We start from the raw sequence: 16053 nt of genomic DNA, 5'->3' as shown, positions 1-16053 counted from the left end.
CCGGTTTGTTCTGGAGTGGCAGAGATTACTGGTTGGTGCTTTGGTCCAAGAACTGAAGGGTTGCTGGTTCGAATCTCTTCTGAGAGGTGAACATTTGTTGTTGTGCCTCTTGAAAAGGCACTTAACCTTTAATGCTCCTACAAGCCGCTGTGCATAAGTACTTTAGCAAAATGATGTAAAAGTGATTCTGATACTTGAATAAACCCGTAGTAGAATTTCTCCACGTAGCCCTGATGAAATGTGGTTGAACTGCATAAAAGTTCCCAGCTTCACTGATAGGCATACGATTCTCCAGTACGATTCTCTGATGTAATGCGTCCGTCCAACAGAGTTACAGCTATTAAACATTTCTCCATGTTTTTTGTTAGAATTTTTGGCCCTTTTTAGAAATGTTAAAGCAGCCAAATGTATTTATTTTTAATGTCTATAAAATTATTATTTTTGCCTATTAAAATAAAATTGAAATTGATCTGAAATACAGTGTAGACATTGTTACTGTTGTAAACGGCTATTGTAGCTGGAAACACTTTATTTTTAATGTAATATCTACATTGATGTACAGAGGCCCATTATCAATAACCATCAGTCCTGTGTTCCAATGGCATGTGGTGTTTGCTAAACTAAGTTTATCATTTTAAACTAATTGATCATTAGAAAACCCTTTTGCAATTATGTTAGCACCGCTAAAAACTGTTGATTAAAGAAGCAATAAAACTAGCCTTTTTTAGACTAGTTGAGTATCAGGAGTGTCAGCAATTCTGCGCTGGATTTCATGCTCAAAATAGCCCGAAACAAATAACCTTCTTCTGAAACTCATCAGTATATTCTTGTTCTGAGAAATGAAGGCTATTCCATGTCAGAAAGATTTTGGGCAACGCTGTGTAGTACTCCTTTCACAGAATAGGTGCAAACTGGCTTTAACCAGAATAGAAAGAAGAGTGGAAGGCCCTAGTGCATGACTGTGCAAGAGGAAATACATTAGAATGTCTAGTTTGAGAAACAGATGTCTCACAGGTCCTCAACTGGCAGCTTCATTAAATAATACCCACAAACGATCAGTCTCAACATCAAGCGTGAAGAGGCAACTCCAGGATGCTGGCCCTTTTTCCCAATCTTCCTCTGTCCAGTGTCTTTGTTCTTTTGCCCATTTTAATATACATTTTTTAATGGCCAGTCTGAGTTATGGCTTTCTCTTTGCTACTATGCCTGGAAGGCCAGCATCCCGGAAACCATTAAATCCTCTTATCCGGCGGAGTGTCTCAGGCTATGTAGACTCTTGATCTGAATTCTACCTCACAGGCTGCTCCTGCCTGGGGATACCACTCTTACTACTGGTGTCCCACAGGACCTCTGTTATTTTCTTACATGGTCTCCTGTCATTGCTATGTGGATGACACTGACGTATTTTTGTCTTTCGTCCCTTCTGACACTGAGGTAGTGACACATACCGGACACATGCATTCCTGACAGACATCTTCTGCTTGGATGTAGATTCGCCAAACCAAACGTCCTCTGGAGGAAATGCCGGTCCACTCCAAGACTTCTGTCGTGGTGTGAAGGACCTTCGCATGATCCTGGACGACTGTCGTACCTGCGTCATCAAGATGGTGGCTCACTCTTGCAGGTTCAAGCTCTACAACATTCGTGTGACTTTACCTCACCCAGGAAAAAGCACAAGTTCGACTCAAGGCATTTTTCACATCTCACATCTGGACTACTGCAACTCTTTGTTGGTAGGGCTCTCCGCATGTGCCATGAAACCACTGAAAATCAGCTGATCCAGAATGCAGCAGCCTGTTGGCTTTTCAACCGTCTGAAAGTTCTCCCATGTCACCCCGATCAATCTTTTGCACAGGACACTGGCTTCCAGTTTACGCTTGCATCTACAGCAAGACCATGGGACTTGCCTCACTACCATCAAGAAATTATAAAATCCTACATCCCTACTCCAGCCCTTCATTCTGACACCTCTGGTCTTTTGGCCGTTCCCCTGCTACAGGAGGCTGCTTTAGCATACCACACTCAAACTCTACTTTGTCCTTGCACTGCAATTCTGGCTTCCCCCTGAAGCTAGGAAAGCAGAGTTCCTGACAATTTTCTGACAACATCTATAAGAGTATCTATAATGTTTCCATGTCCCTGCACAGTTTTATTCTGTGAATTAATATATGCCATTTCTTCTATTTTTCTTCTTGTGGTGACTTTGCTGATACAGGAACTACTTTTTTGAGTAAGATTTACTCAATGTATGTTGTTTGGTTGTCCCACCTACTGTAGCTGTCTGAAGGTGATTGCACTAAACTGTAATTCGCTTTGGATAAAAGCGTATTCGATTAACTACAATGTCAATGTTACAGTTTTTGTAAGTCACTTTGGTATTATCAATCAATCAATCAAATGTATCAGCAGGTGTCACAAAGTGCTTTTACAAAACACCCAGCCTTAAATCCCAAGGATCAAACAACAGTAGTGTTGAATTTCAGTGGCTTGGAAAAACTCCCTAAGAATGCCAACATTTAGGAAGAAACCTAGGGAGGACCCAGACTCAGAGGTGTGATCAGTCCTCTTCTGGCTGTGCCAGGTGAACATATTAAGATTACAATTGTAATAATTAATAAATGCATGTGGACTGAGTCTAAAGTCTATTTGAACTTAGTCCAGGTCGGAAGCATGACCAGATCGACAAGGAAAGGGACAACACGGGGGAGGGGGAGGTGTCAGCACAGTGGCAGATGAAAACGTCAGGCATCGTCTCGATCTGCAACACAACCAGGAGGACTCTGGACAGGGACAGCAACGGGTCCCCCAAGCCAGGTACTCCACAGGTGGGGGCCAGGACCTCATGCCCTCCTAACGTTTAAAACGGGAGGAGACTGGGAAAATTCAGAGAATGCATTCCTCATATCAACAAGGATTTATAGTGGAGAAGGAGAACTTTGTGGGGAAGGAGAACTGACCCTACTCCCCCAGCACAATAATATAGCAGCGTAAGACCTTGGGACTGAGATTATGATCAGAAGTATGGAGCAGTGTTTCAAAACTCTTAGTACAAGACTCCAAACAGATCATACTCATAAATTATTAAATTTTGCATTCAAAATAACTGATTTTGCTTTCATTTTGTTTGTAAACATCTTTCACCACAAGATCAGTGATTTAACCAAAATGTTTTTGGTAAAATACAACAAGTATATTCGTTAAGAAACATCACAATGCAATCCTTTCAGTTAAGTCATCGAAACATCACAATGCAATCCTTTCAGTTAAGTCATCGAAACTTCACAATGCAATCCTTTCAGTTAAGTCATAAAACATCACAATGCAATCCTTTCAGTTAAGTCATCGAAACATCACAATGCAATCCTTTCAGTTAAGTCATAAAACATCACAATGCAATCCTTTCAGTTAAGTCATAAAACATCACAATGCAATCCTTTCAGTTAAGTCATAAAACATCACAATGCAATCCTTTCAGTTAAGTCATCGAAACTTCACAATGCAATCCTTTCAGTTAAGTCATCGAAACATCACAATGCAATCCTTTCAGTTAAGTCATCGAAACATCACAATGCAATCCTTTCAGTTAAGTCATCGAAACATCACAATGCAATCCTTTCAGTTAAGTCATCGAAACATCACAATGCAATCCTTTCAGTTAAGTCATCGAAACATCACAATGCAATCCTTTCAGTTAAGTCATAAAACATCACAATGCAATCCTTTCAGTTAAGTCATCGAAACATCACAATGCAATCCTTTCAGTTAAGTCATCGAAACATCACAATGCATTCCTTTCAGTTAAGTCATCGAAACATCACAATGCAATCCTTTCAGTTAAGTCATAAAACATCACAATGCAATCCTTTCAGTTAAGTCATCGAAACATCACAATGCAATCCTTTCAGTTAAGTCATCGAAACATCACAATGCAATCCTTTCAGTTAAGTCATCGAAACATCACAATGCAATCCTTTCAGTTAAGTCATTTTAACAATCAGTTAGTCCAAGCCCAAACAATGTAAGACGTGTTTTAAAATGACTCCTTGAAGTGCTAACGGTAATCTGTTACAGTTTATTTCACTGTTTATGCATTAGGCAAATCTCTAACTGCAATTTACCCATCACAACTGACAGAAAATAATTTCCATTATTTCTATCCCATAATCAAAAGTGTGATCAATGAAGACATCTTCTACAATCATTGATGCAAAAAAGGTACCTTTTATTGCAGCATGTTGTTTTGTCTAGTCAGTTGTAACAAATACTATCAGAAATAAAAGAAATGTCAATGTTTAGCACACATTACACTAATTTGCATGAATCCCGTTTTTGGCATTTGGCCATGATATCTTGTCAAAATAACAATGAATATCTTCATTTTTCATGTACTATGGGAAGAATCTTTTGGCATGGCAAATCCAAATGTGACATTGGTCACCAGTGATGTCATGACATGACTTATCCATGAGCTGTAGGAGTGTGACATAGGGATGGGGATGGTGGTCATAGACCTTGCATCTCCATAATGGAGATTACGGGGCCAGGTCTAGGGCCTGGAATCAGGGACTGGCCCAAAACCAGTCCTGAATCACCTCTGAATGGTGGATACTTTCATTATCACACCAAATGTCATTGCAGAACTCAATGAGGTGTGTAGCCACAGCATTGTAAAACCCAAGAAGTGGCTTATGTCCTACCACCCCATCTTCAGATATGGCTACACACATGAATATGTTTCCCCCACGTTGTCCAGGCACATGGACAGTTGGTCACTGGCCAATGACATTGTGCCGACACTGTCGGCTTCATCAACAAAGATGGTTCACAGCAGTTCAGTTTGTGGTTCTGATCCTGTTCAGGCTCTCTCTGATTTATTCCTCAACTGTACTGTCTATTCTGTTCCATGTTGAAAGACATTGCCAGTGTTCTCATGGTTTATATGGTAAAATGTTTACCAGTTGTGGTACTACTGTGGATGGCAGTCTGTTTATGACACTATTGTATAGTACATTGGCAATGCAGTGGTCTTTTGTAGCTCATACTGCCAACAGTACGGTTGTGGGTTTGTATCCCACAGAGGTTACATACATATCTATGGCCTTAGGGGTGGTGATTCTGTAATTTTAAATCTGAACATAGTAGGCAAGACAATATGAAGTATGTACAGTATATTCAACAATGGTTGAGTGGTGATCAATTAGGAACCATGAGCATAGTGAGAGTAAAAGGTGTTTTAACAATAGAGAAGAAAATCTTGTCAAATGTCATGCATGTATGAACATAATGTTCCAAACATGTCTTTCTAGATGTTTTTGAACTCAATCAATGTCATATGTACTTAGAGTTGTGGAAAAGGGCTTTTTTTGATGGTCTGTTTTGTTTTCTGTACTAAGAGAAAATAATACCACACACTTTTGTAAATAGTATCAACGTCTCTGTATTTTATATATCTATAATATATCACATGTTAAAAGGATGTTAAATGGAATTCCATGTGTGAATTTTAGTATTATTCTAAATCAGAATCAGAAGTGCATTCATTTGATAATTACATTTAAAACAACAAAGCATTTTAAATAATTTTCTTTGGTAAAGACTTACAAATAATAAGAGATGACTCTACCACAATTATTTTCAATTCAAACATTGTTACTTCAATAATGTAGTATTCCTCTGTAGGCCTACTGGCCTTGTAGTCCTAAGAAAAGAGTTCACTATTAGGTGTTATAAAACATTTCTGCAAATAAAGATATAATCTCATAGTACCACACAGTAAGTTTCACTAAACACAAACATGATTCATAAGACATTATCTAACTATATCTTGTGTAACATCAACCCCTTTCAGAATACAGGCTAAAATATAATGTCGCTTACAGTTCAGGCATTCCCTCTGTGCCGTTTTCTCATGTTCAGATGACAAGCAGGTCAATAAGTGGATGTGGGCTGTGTCCAGAGTTTCTAGGCAGAATCAAAGGACAGGGACGATCATGTTGGTTGTGGACAGTGACAGCAGGAATCGCCAGGCAGCAACTTGATCTGCAACACAACCAAGAGGACTTTGGTCAGAAACAGCTATGAGTAATTTGGGCCAGGTAGTCCTGTAATCCAAAGTCCTTCTAAGGTTCAACAGAACACCACTGAATTTAGAGAGAGCGTTCCTTGGATTCAAAAGGATACCTGAGCATATGTTTTAGACTGACCGTTGTCCCCCGTCACAAACTAATGGCACATAAACAATATGGACTTCAGACAGGACGGACTGGACCTACTCCCCCGCACAACAATATAGCAGCGTAAAACCAGGGCTGAGACGGGAGAGTTTGTCTTATTCTACCGTATTCATCTAATGGATGTTTTCTGCCAGACTCATCTGAGGAACTTGTTCTACCATATAATTTTGCGTTTAACAACAATCAGAAAAAGATGCTCTACTTTTATGTCCTTCTGCAACGTGTTCCAAAATGATTGGAAAGAAAAGCTAAATGCCCTCTGACCAGACTCTCTTCTGGTATTGGAGACATCATGTTAAATCAAGTTTTGCAGTGGATGTTATTTCCATAATGTAAATTAAGTGCTTAAATAGATCAATTGTATTACGCTGAAGATAGCATGTAAATGCCTCTTTGTGCTTAGAACACAAAATCTCTGCGAAATTCTCTGATTAGTCTTGGTATTTTTTTAGAACCACATTGTGACTAATACATTAATTTGTGTTTATTGAAGGACAATTATTTTTAATACATTTGTTATAATTCATTTTCCTGAGCATCCTTTTGTGCCCTGAAAAGTTTGATAGGATTTTTTGTGGTCCTGATTGGCTGCTTGATAAGAAGGCCTGGAGCCCACACCCTCAGGCAGGTGAACAGTCATTGGTGTATTATATTCAGATTACATTTGTGATCTGAATATAATGCCACGAGATCAGGCACACCTTAGTACTGATTTTCTTTCTTCAAAAAGCTCTTATACGCAAAGGGACATAACAATGTTCACAGTCTTAGTATTATTTTCTGGTTGTATGAATCTAAAGCTTGGGATTGAGCTGCATTTTCAGGAACTTTAAAGGTTACACTGAACCTCTAAGTCACTTGTCACCTTCTAAATCTATAATACATTTTCATCAGTTATAGTCGTTTTGGACCGTTATAAAATGTTCTTGTAATGTTGAGGCTGATTCATCATTATCTGGGGACATCAGTTAAATTCACCTGGATCTGATGTCCTCTCTTTCAGGGGAGCCTGTAGAACCTGTCATGATTTCTAGTGACAGGTGGTCTGGCTCTACAATATGCTCCCTCACAGAGGGTTGTCTTTTGGGAGATGTGTGTCTATGGCCTGAATTCCTTCTCAATATGCTCTCCTTCTTTTCAGGTGAGTTTTCACCTAGCCACTAGCCACCTTTTCCCATTCATGTCCGTCACAATATGGGGAAATTGAATGTTCCTTCCTCATGCTGTTGTGAATCAAAAAGAATTTCTCTCTGAATGCTTTTCAAATTCCCATTCAAACCAATTCCTGGGTATTTAGAACAGTAAATTATACACGCATTCTCATAGGCTCTTTAGGAGTTAGCAGCATGGATTCCTTTCAGCCTTGGGAATCTTGACACAATGCTTTGCTCTCTGCCTTTTTATCCCCTCATTATCGTGACCGAGTCTTCGTCTTCGAGGATGAAGTGGAACTGTGACTCACCCGCCGCCTTGACTCCCACCTACCCTTCCTCGACTCCTGGCGTCTGCCCCGCGGACACTCGCTTGGCAATCTAGTGCTTTCCATGCTTCATTACGCGTCTGTATGAGGCTGTGCTTGACCATCTGTAGGGTCCTGTCATCACAGTGGCAGCAAGTTGCTGGGGTTTTCAGACCTCCGCAGCCACTACTTCAGAGCAATTACTAATAACGGACCAGGGGTGAATGAACGGCGGCGAAAGTAATCTGGAATTTAAACAGTGTGTGGGTCTTCCCAGAGCAGTCGGAGACCATGTTAGGCGTCTGCTTGCGCTGCTTTTGGGGGAATAGTTTATTTCATCATTGCCGCCGTTTAGGTTTGGACCCTATGAAGTGTTGGATCTGAACACAAACAGGCCTCTAGGAGTGAACTTTTAAACAGGAGGGAAGTTTTATTAGAATCATTCGATATACATGAAATTTTGCAGTTACCTTTGTGTGTGTGTGTGTGTGTGTGTATTCTTTTAGTCAGTTGCAGGCATTAGTCATTGAAGGTACATCTTGATCTTTTTCTGTTTGTGATCTTAACGATATGTATTGGTATGTGATATGTAGGCCTATGTTTGGTATGTGATATGTATGTATTGGTATGTGATATGTGGGCCTATGTTTGGTATGTGATATGTATGTATTGGTATGTGATATGTATGTATTGGTATGTGATATGTATGTATTGGTATGTGATATGTAGGCCTATGTTTGGTATGTGATGTGTATGTATTGGAATGTGACGCTATAGTTAAGGCTGGACTGAATCAGATCACAACATACCACTACAACCTTTCAAAAATGCCATGTCCTGTAATCATCATGGCAGTGGCTCATACAAGTGTCATGTGTCTCATCAAAAACATCATACAGTATGTATCATACAAGTGTCATGTGTGTCAAACAAGTGTATTAAATGTGTCTAATAAATGTGTATTAGAGTGTCGTGTTTCATGTGTCTCATCTAAAACGTCATGTGTCTCATCTAAAACGTCATGTGTCTCATCTAAAACGTCATGTGGCTCATCTAAAACGTCATGTGGCTCATCTAAAACGTCATGTGTCTCATCTAAAACGTCATGTGGCTCATCTAAAACGTCATGTGGCTCATCTAAAACGTCATGTGGCTCAACTAAAACGTCATGTGTCTCATCTAAAACGTCATGTGTCTCATCTAAAACGTAATGTGTCTCATCTAAAACGTCATGTGGCTCATCTAAAACGTCATGTGGCTCATCTAAAACGTCATGTGGCTCATCTAAAATGTAATGTGTCTCATCTAAAATGTAATGTGTCTCATCTAAAACATCATGTGGCTCATCTAAAACGTCATGTGGCTCATCTAAAACATCATGTGGCTCATCTAAAACGTCATGTGTCTCATCTAAAATGTAATGTGTCTCATCTAAAATGTAATGTGTCTCATCTAAAACGTCATGTGTCTCATCTAAAACATAGATGTCCTATAAAACCTCTGTGGGGCATTACTGTGAATTTTTCCACTGACGAATCCACTTCAGAACGGCAGCGTCGTCCTTCATTAAAGCAAGTATGAGTAAACATGGCAGATTCAAGTATTCTAAAGCGACGCAAATTTCAAAGAGATGCCTGTTGCCTACTGAATGTGTTTTGAAGGATCAGGATCATTAGAAGAAGTGATAGTGTATAGATTAGAAAAGTCTGTGGAGAGGTCTATGGTAATTAGGCCCAGGAGATTGCCATTTTTATTTACCGATGTCCAATATTCTTCAGTCACCCACACTAATGATTCTCTTTCTTTTCTCCCATACAGTTGTCCAGAAAGCAGCGGAAGGTAAGACCATTGTTTGTTTTGTGGAGATTAGGCTATGGGGTGGACAAACGTTGTTATGTTGGTGGTTTGGACTGCAGTTCTGATGACTAACTGGAATGAGGGGAAGTAAGCTTATGTGTTGGCCTTAGGCAACTTTCCAGAACGAATCCTTCATCTACAAAGGTGTAGCTTTTTTTGGAGGAATGAAGATGACGGGAAGGGAGGTGGGGCGGCGGGGGTGAACATGGCTAGAAATATTTCCATCACTGTCCGGCAGTTGGCTCCCTCTCTGCTCTGACTGTGGCCTTGATGTGCGGAGACGATTGAAGAGCAAACACTTTAAGCCAGCAGTTAATTGCATGAAATTGGGTCCACACCTCTTTGTTGATCCTGTGATGTCGTGTGTGAGGCATTCACAGACACTCTCAATAGGGTTCCCATCCCAGTGATCAATAATGTGCTGTATGCTAACGGTAGCAACCGTCGAAATAACCCCAGCTATTAAGGTGGTTGATTACGGAGCTGTTGACGTCTGGGCAGTACATCACACTGTCAAAAGATTGGCCCTGTGATTACCAACTAATGGAAATGTTTGTTTGCAGAACAAAGCATTTCCCTGAGCATTACTTACCCCTCTCGGAAGGGAAACACCCATTTGTCTCAAGTAATGTAATCGTTGGCAGTCTGTTTAACCACATCACAATAAAACAAGGCGAATTGCTCCTCAACCACGAAACCCAGTGTAAATGGAGATTGAACGCAGTGGTTTGGGGTGGGGGGGGTGGGGGGGCACTGTAGTTTGGTTGTGGCAGTGAGAGATATCCATCAGGCCTGTTAGGAGGAGCTGTGTTGGAGGTGCCAGGCCAACAGGCTGTGGAGTCCAGCTCTGGGAGTGCCTGGGCTCTGCGTGTTATAAATCACTGTTGCTGCTAGCCGAAAACACCTGCTATCTAATATTGCTGCTCTGTTTGCTTGCACATTGTAAACGACTGCACAGCAGGAAGGCAGGCTATTTTCAGCAACGGTTTTACAGAATGCTACAATATTCCCATAGTGTTTCAGACTGAGTATCGACGGTCAGCAGAGTACACGGTGTATGGTTACTGAGGAACGTGGTTGAAGACAAATGCTCCGTTCTCTTCAAATGGTTGTTCCAACTTGTCTCATGTTATGACAGTGGGAAATTTAGTTGTTTGCCTTTGAAAAAGTATATGGATTCATTTATTTATTGGCAGGTATAGAGCACTACTAGGTTTTCTAGAGGCGATATGAGCATGAGATTCTCTCATTCAGAGAAAGTTATTCCGAACCTGAGAGAATATCATTTCACATTTCTACCGCATTCAGCGAGGACAGCATAACACTAGCAGTTATTAGGTGGGTGGATATATGTTTTATTTTACGCATTTAGATGGTTTTGTTGGTTTTTGTCTCTCCCCTGAGGTACCTTTACAGAGTGGGTTCAAAGCCAGAGGACCATCCTTTTTTTTTAACCAGCGAGGAGCTACGCGTTAAATGTCTTGCTCAAGGACAAAACACCTCTGCCCGCTGTTGCATCGGGAATTCGATATACCAACCTTTGGGTTATTGGTCAGATGCTCTGGCTTGGCCACCTCCCGCCCTGCTGCCCCACGGGGCATGGGTTCTGTTCTGTCCTTCCAGCCCGGGTCCTTATCTAACGATTCCTCCAAAAAGCAAAGGTATTGATGTTTTAAAAGGGGTGTTCTCCCTCTGGAGAACTGGATTCTGTCCATTACACACGCAGGGCAAGACATTCGAACGGTCCGGGTTGCCACAGTGCCGTCCTTGAATTAACATTTGAAGTGTATGTTCTGGCCTTTTAGTGGCATTCTAGAGTGGTATCTAGTAATCCAGGGTGAGTTGGGAAAGGTCTGAAGCGAAGGCTGGTTGGTGTCACATCTTTTCATCTTTACCGTTGTCATGCTGATGGGCCGGGTAGCTGGGTGTTGACTGAGGTCAGCCAATTGCCAGGCCTGGGTATAAGTCCCTACAGGGCTATAAATCTTACATACTCTATTATTTCTGTGTTGTGTATTCTTATGGAACACTGCACAGTCAGTATGTTAAATGTATTTAATAGAGTGGACTGGCGGAGTTGATTTGTAAGCAGGGCCTTAGCCGGTTGTAATGTGGAGGGCTATTTCAGGGCCCCACATGGGAAGAGAATGATCAGTAGAAAGGCTTCAGTTCCGAAGGGCCGCTTTCAACCCCAGCCTTTAATCGCTCTTAATTCCTCTTGTGATGAGCAAGGATGCTAGGACCGCGCTTACAGCGAAAGGCAAGCATTATTAAATGACATGCTGCGGAAAAAAAAGCAACGTTCAAATATTTATTGGATTAAAGCTTTCAAATGGAGCCTGTATGCAGTCCCCGGTGCACGGCGCATGAAAACAAAGACGACACTTTAAAAATATGACTGGATGGATCTCCCCGTGTTATTGTCTGGAGAAATGCAATGTGACGTCCGGCCGAAAGTGTTTGTCATCCCAACATCAACGGACCTAGATGGCCCCCCGATCTAATAGATGTACAAAAATCCGTTTAAAAATAGTAACATCAAGGCTATATTTTTGTCTGCACTGAGGTCTTAAGTAGAGCTTGGAGTTCTCTTTGTGAGACATGCTTAGTGACTGTACTGCAGGTTAGCGATAAGCACTGCTGGATTATACGGCGTCTCCGGGAGTCTGTCTGTCTGTCCCGGAGCCTACCGAAGGTTACCCGGACGGAAGGGAGGCCAGGTTGGGGCATGCTTTTCAGGCCAGGAGACGTGGACTGCGGCATCCTCTGATGTGTGGTGAGCGAATCCACATCTGTGTGAGGCAGATAAGAGGAGGCACCCCAGCACAGCCGCTCGTGAATGTGCTCGTGAACACCGCCGCAAAAAATCAAATCCCTCACACACAGTAGGCCTACAGACAAACACCAGACACGCACGTTCTGTGACCTAGCAGCGCGTGTGTGTTACCGTGTCATTAAATCCACGCAAACAAACACCCGAAACGCCATAGTCAACCGCACGATGCGGGATCCTTTTCTTTGGGGAGATGTCGCGATAATGAGAGTCGTCCATAGTGTAATGATGTGACCGACCCCCCGCACTGACCGTGACCCTGTGAGAATACAACTGGAGCATGTGCCAACCTCAGCAATGACATGTTCAAACGAGAGGACGGGACAGGGCACAGCTGCTGCTACTGCCATCGCCGCTTATGGCCGGGGAGCTCTAAGCGCCTCTGACCTTGGCATAATCCCCCTCATAAGAATACTCTCCTCCAAAGCACAGCCACTTCGTGGAGAGGAAAAAATACTCAGCAAAAGCGAAATTTCTAACCCTTAACTCGATGCCTGTTTCTTCGGTCAGTTCTCAACTGGAAAAGCTTAACGGTTATTTCCAAGATCTTCACGCAGCCTGCTTGGGTACTTCTGAAAAGGATGTTGTTGATTCGTGCTTTTAATGCCCTAGTCATTTTTGGCCAAACATAGGGTTAACACTGTTGAATAGAAAAGGAAAATGTTCTTGGACATTGCTGACAACTTTGGGGTACAGTATGTGGTGCTTCAACAGATCCGTAGATGTGCCTGGAATGAAAGGGGTGCCTATGCTATACGGATCTCTGTATTGCTGGATGAGGCTGCTGGCTTGGAGGTTAAATCAGCTGTGTTTTAAATTCACTGCTGCCCACATCTTCCCTTTCAAGGAAATGGGTTCGGTCTTAGTTTTCTTGGAATCATTAATGAAATGAAGCATTGTGCATCGGGGATGTCTTTATTCTGTTCCACTGACATTTTATTCATTTAGCAGACGCTCTTATCAACCCCAGGGTTGCCAGCGCCATGCTCTAACAGCTGTACCACACAAAAGTGTTTCAGAATTAAACTCTTTAGGAATGAATAAACAAAACCACAGCCTCTAACAAAACAATGTTTTTCGGATCAGTTTTATTCTGTTTAAAGGTTCTCTATGCAACACTTTCCTCTGCCAACAGCCCTGAATGTCAATCAACTATCGGTAGAAGTTATTGAGAAACAATGAATCGAAGCATTGAAAAGAACTGAAGCATTGTTGAGAAATGATATTGCTTGCTGCAATATTATGCAAAATATTATTTAAAACCCTCAAGAAAATCAATTTAATTGCATAGTTGAAACAGTCTTAATGACATTTATAGTTTTTTTGTCCTTGTTTTGATTGTTCTTTTTATGGAGAATAGCATTGCCAGTGGCAGAACAGAGTCCCTGTAGCTGTTATTTTATTGCTTCACAGATTTATTGCCAATGTATTCACAGACATGCATTTGTCTCCTATTTCAATGTAAATGGAAGGCTGAAAACTATTTAAAAAAATCTGTTTTAATGCCCTTTTCCCGACAATATTGAAGGTCCTAAATTACATTGTAATTACAACATTGTAAAAAAAGGGTGGGATGGTGAGAAATGTTACTTCAACCCTAGAAACAGAGACCATCCCATAGAGAACAAGGAGTGTGGGGTGGATGCATGGTCACCGTTATACTGTGGTGGGGGGGTTACACCAAAGCCTGTTGCTATGCCAACAGAGATTGGAGCGGCCCTGCATTTCAATTCGGCGCAAGAACACGCATCCACCGCGCTGAGGTTTGACACTTCATAAGGAGAGATAAAGCTGGTGATGGTTTATCTCGGTCAAAAAACAAAACGTTTCAGGCATGACAAACCTCCCCTGTCGCTGATGCTGTCTGGCTCCTCTCAGCTCTCTGGCATATTAGCTCAGTCCGCCCAGCCCAAGGGCGACGTGATGGGCTAATTTTGTCCTGCCCACTGAAAGGTCAGTTAATACGTTGAGTTAATACATCGCGCCGCTTATTCATTAATAACTGGTGCACACTCACTGCTGGTTCGGATTTGATTATTGATAACATCTCATTCCCCAGTGAAATTGGCCAATTTCCTCCAACACAGTTCTCACAAAGAGAACCAGCCTTTTCTGTTGAACACATTTGTGTTGCCCGCTGCTCCTTTGAGAAGTGCTGTTGTCTCCATCAACACAGTAAATACAATAAGGCTGATTACGGTTGGCCAGTCACTGGTGGAAACGTCCTTCACATTTAAAGGTTGCTTTTTATTTAATCCAATTGTGTCCACACTTCTCTTTCTCAGTGGATCACTTGTCAGTTAAGGCATAGCGATTTAAAGGGGTTAGGAATGCTTTTCTGTGACTGATGGGTGAAAATCATCTACCTCCAAAACAAACCCTTTTTCAAGAACATGTTTTAATATGAACAAACACAATTCATAAAACCTCTGAAGCTATATGAAAATGGTTTTCTCTGTCCTTCAGTAACAATGTTCAGAGAACGTTAAGGAGAACTACTACTTGAATATATATATTTTTTTAAATCCACAGACTGAGTTGCAAGGTTTTCATCAGACAGCACTGATTTCTATTGACAAACACAGTGCATGGTGAGCTCTGTTGAGCTGGATTTTTTTTTTCACCAAATAAAACGGATATAAAAGCCAAGGAAAGGAACACGGCTGACTATGGAGCACATATGAGTGAAATAGTTGCCATTTTGATCTCTAAAAGTGTTAACATTTCATAAATGATCCACATTCTTTATAAGGAAAATCTGTCTGCAATGAAAGAAGCTTTATGCCACACCATGAAGGTGTCAAGACTGAAAGCACCGAAAACAATAACTGTTGCAGAAATAATGCATGACATTTATTTTAAAATTCTACTTTTCCCTCTTTCAACAATTCAGTCAGTTTCCTGCCACAGATCATACAGATGAGGCTGTAGTCGTGTGATACAAATTGCTATCTTTGGTCGATTAAACCTTGTTCAATCAGTACTTTTCCTTGTCTAACACATGCAGGTCCATTTTAATTACTAAATGCCCACATTGAAGTGGCAAGCCACAAGGCCCTATGTTGATTTGTTTACGCAATACAATTGATTCTCTGATGTCCACAGAATGGGAGTGTTCCAGTTTATTGAGTTACATTGGGTTTTATGAATGTATTTTGCATATTTCTTCTTCGCTGGCCTAAACTGCTGCACTATGATTGCGGTAAAACCATCCCATCATGTCTCTCACACCAGGGTTATTGATTTCCATGGGCCTCCCTACCCCTGTGCCTGCTAATGTTGCAATGCTGACTCTAGTTACGGATCAGACTTCACTACCTTTATCATATTGAGGGGACTAGTGTGGGTACCCACTGCATGCATTATTCAAAGTATGTACAATGCTGGCTTTATTTGCTTTTACCTGGATGCATTTTCCACTGGAGAACATGAGAACGTAATTTTAGATATATGAAATTGAAACAACAAAAAAGGTGACAAAACCCTGGTCCAACCTGAGAGAACCGTCTCCTGTAAGATTAAGCGTTTGTGTTCCATTAGAAAAAAAGCATCTGTGTGTGCAACTACCTTAGGGGGCTGCACCAATTTAAATGCTTTTTTTCTTATCCTGCCCCCCCCCCCTCCCCAAGAAATGTTTGTCTGTTTTGAATTTAATTTCCTCCTCTGTTTTT

At 41.3% G+C, this 16053-nt stretch overlaps 1 protein-coding gene across 9 annotated transcripts in view; it reads left to right on the top strand.

The window, feature by feature from the left end:
• Window positions 1–16053, top strand: part of nrxn2a (neurexin 2a) — a 240832-nt gene that overhangs the window by 44707 nt on the left and 180072 nt on the right. For all 9 annotated transcript variants that reach the window (XM_034293174.1, XM_020048376.2, XM_034293178.1 and 6 more), the window contains exon 3: window positions 9511–9531. In XM_034293174.1, coding sequence (XP_034149065.1) covers window positions 9511–9531 — 21 coding nt within the window. The remainder of the gene's footprint in view (window positions 1–9510; window positions 9532–16053) is intronic.

This window comes from Esox lucius, chromosome 7 (assembly GCF_011004845.1).
Source record: "Esox lucius isolate fEsoLuc1 chromosome 7, fEsoLuc1.pri, whole genome shotgun sequence".
Classification (NCBI taxonomy): Eukaryota; Metazoa; Chordata; class Actinopteri; order Esociformes; family Esocidae; genus Esox; species Esox lucius.
Note: the sequence above shows the minus strand (reverse complement) of the source record. Positions and strands in the feature narration are given on the sequence as shown.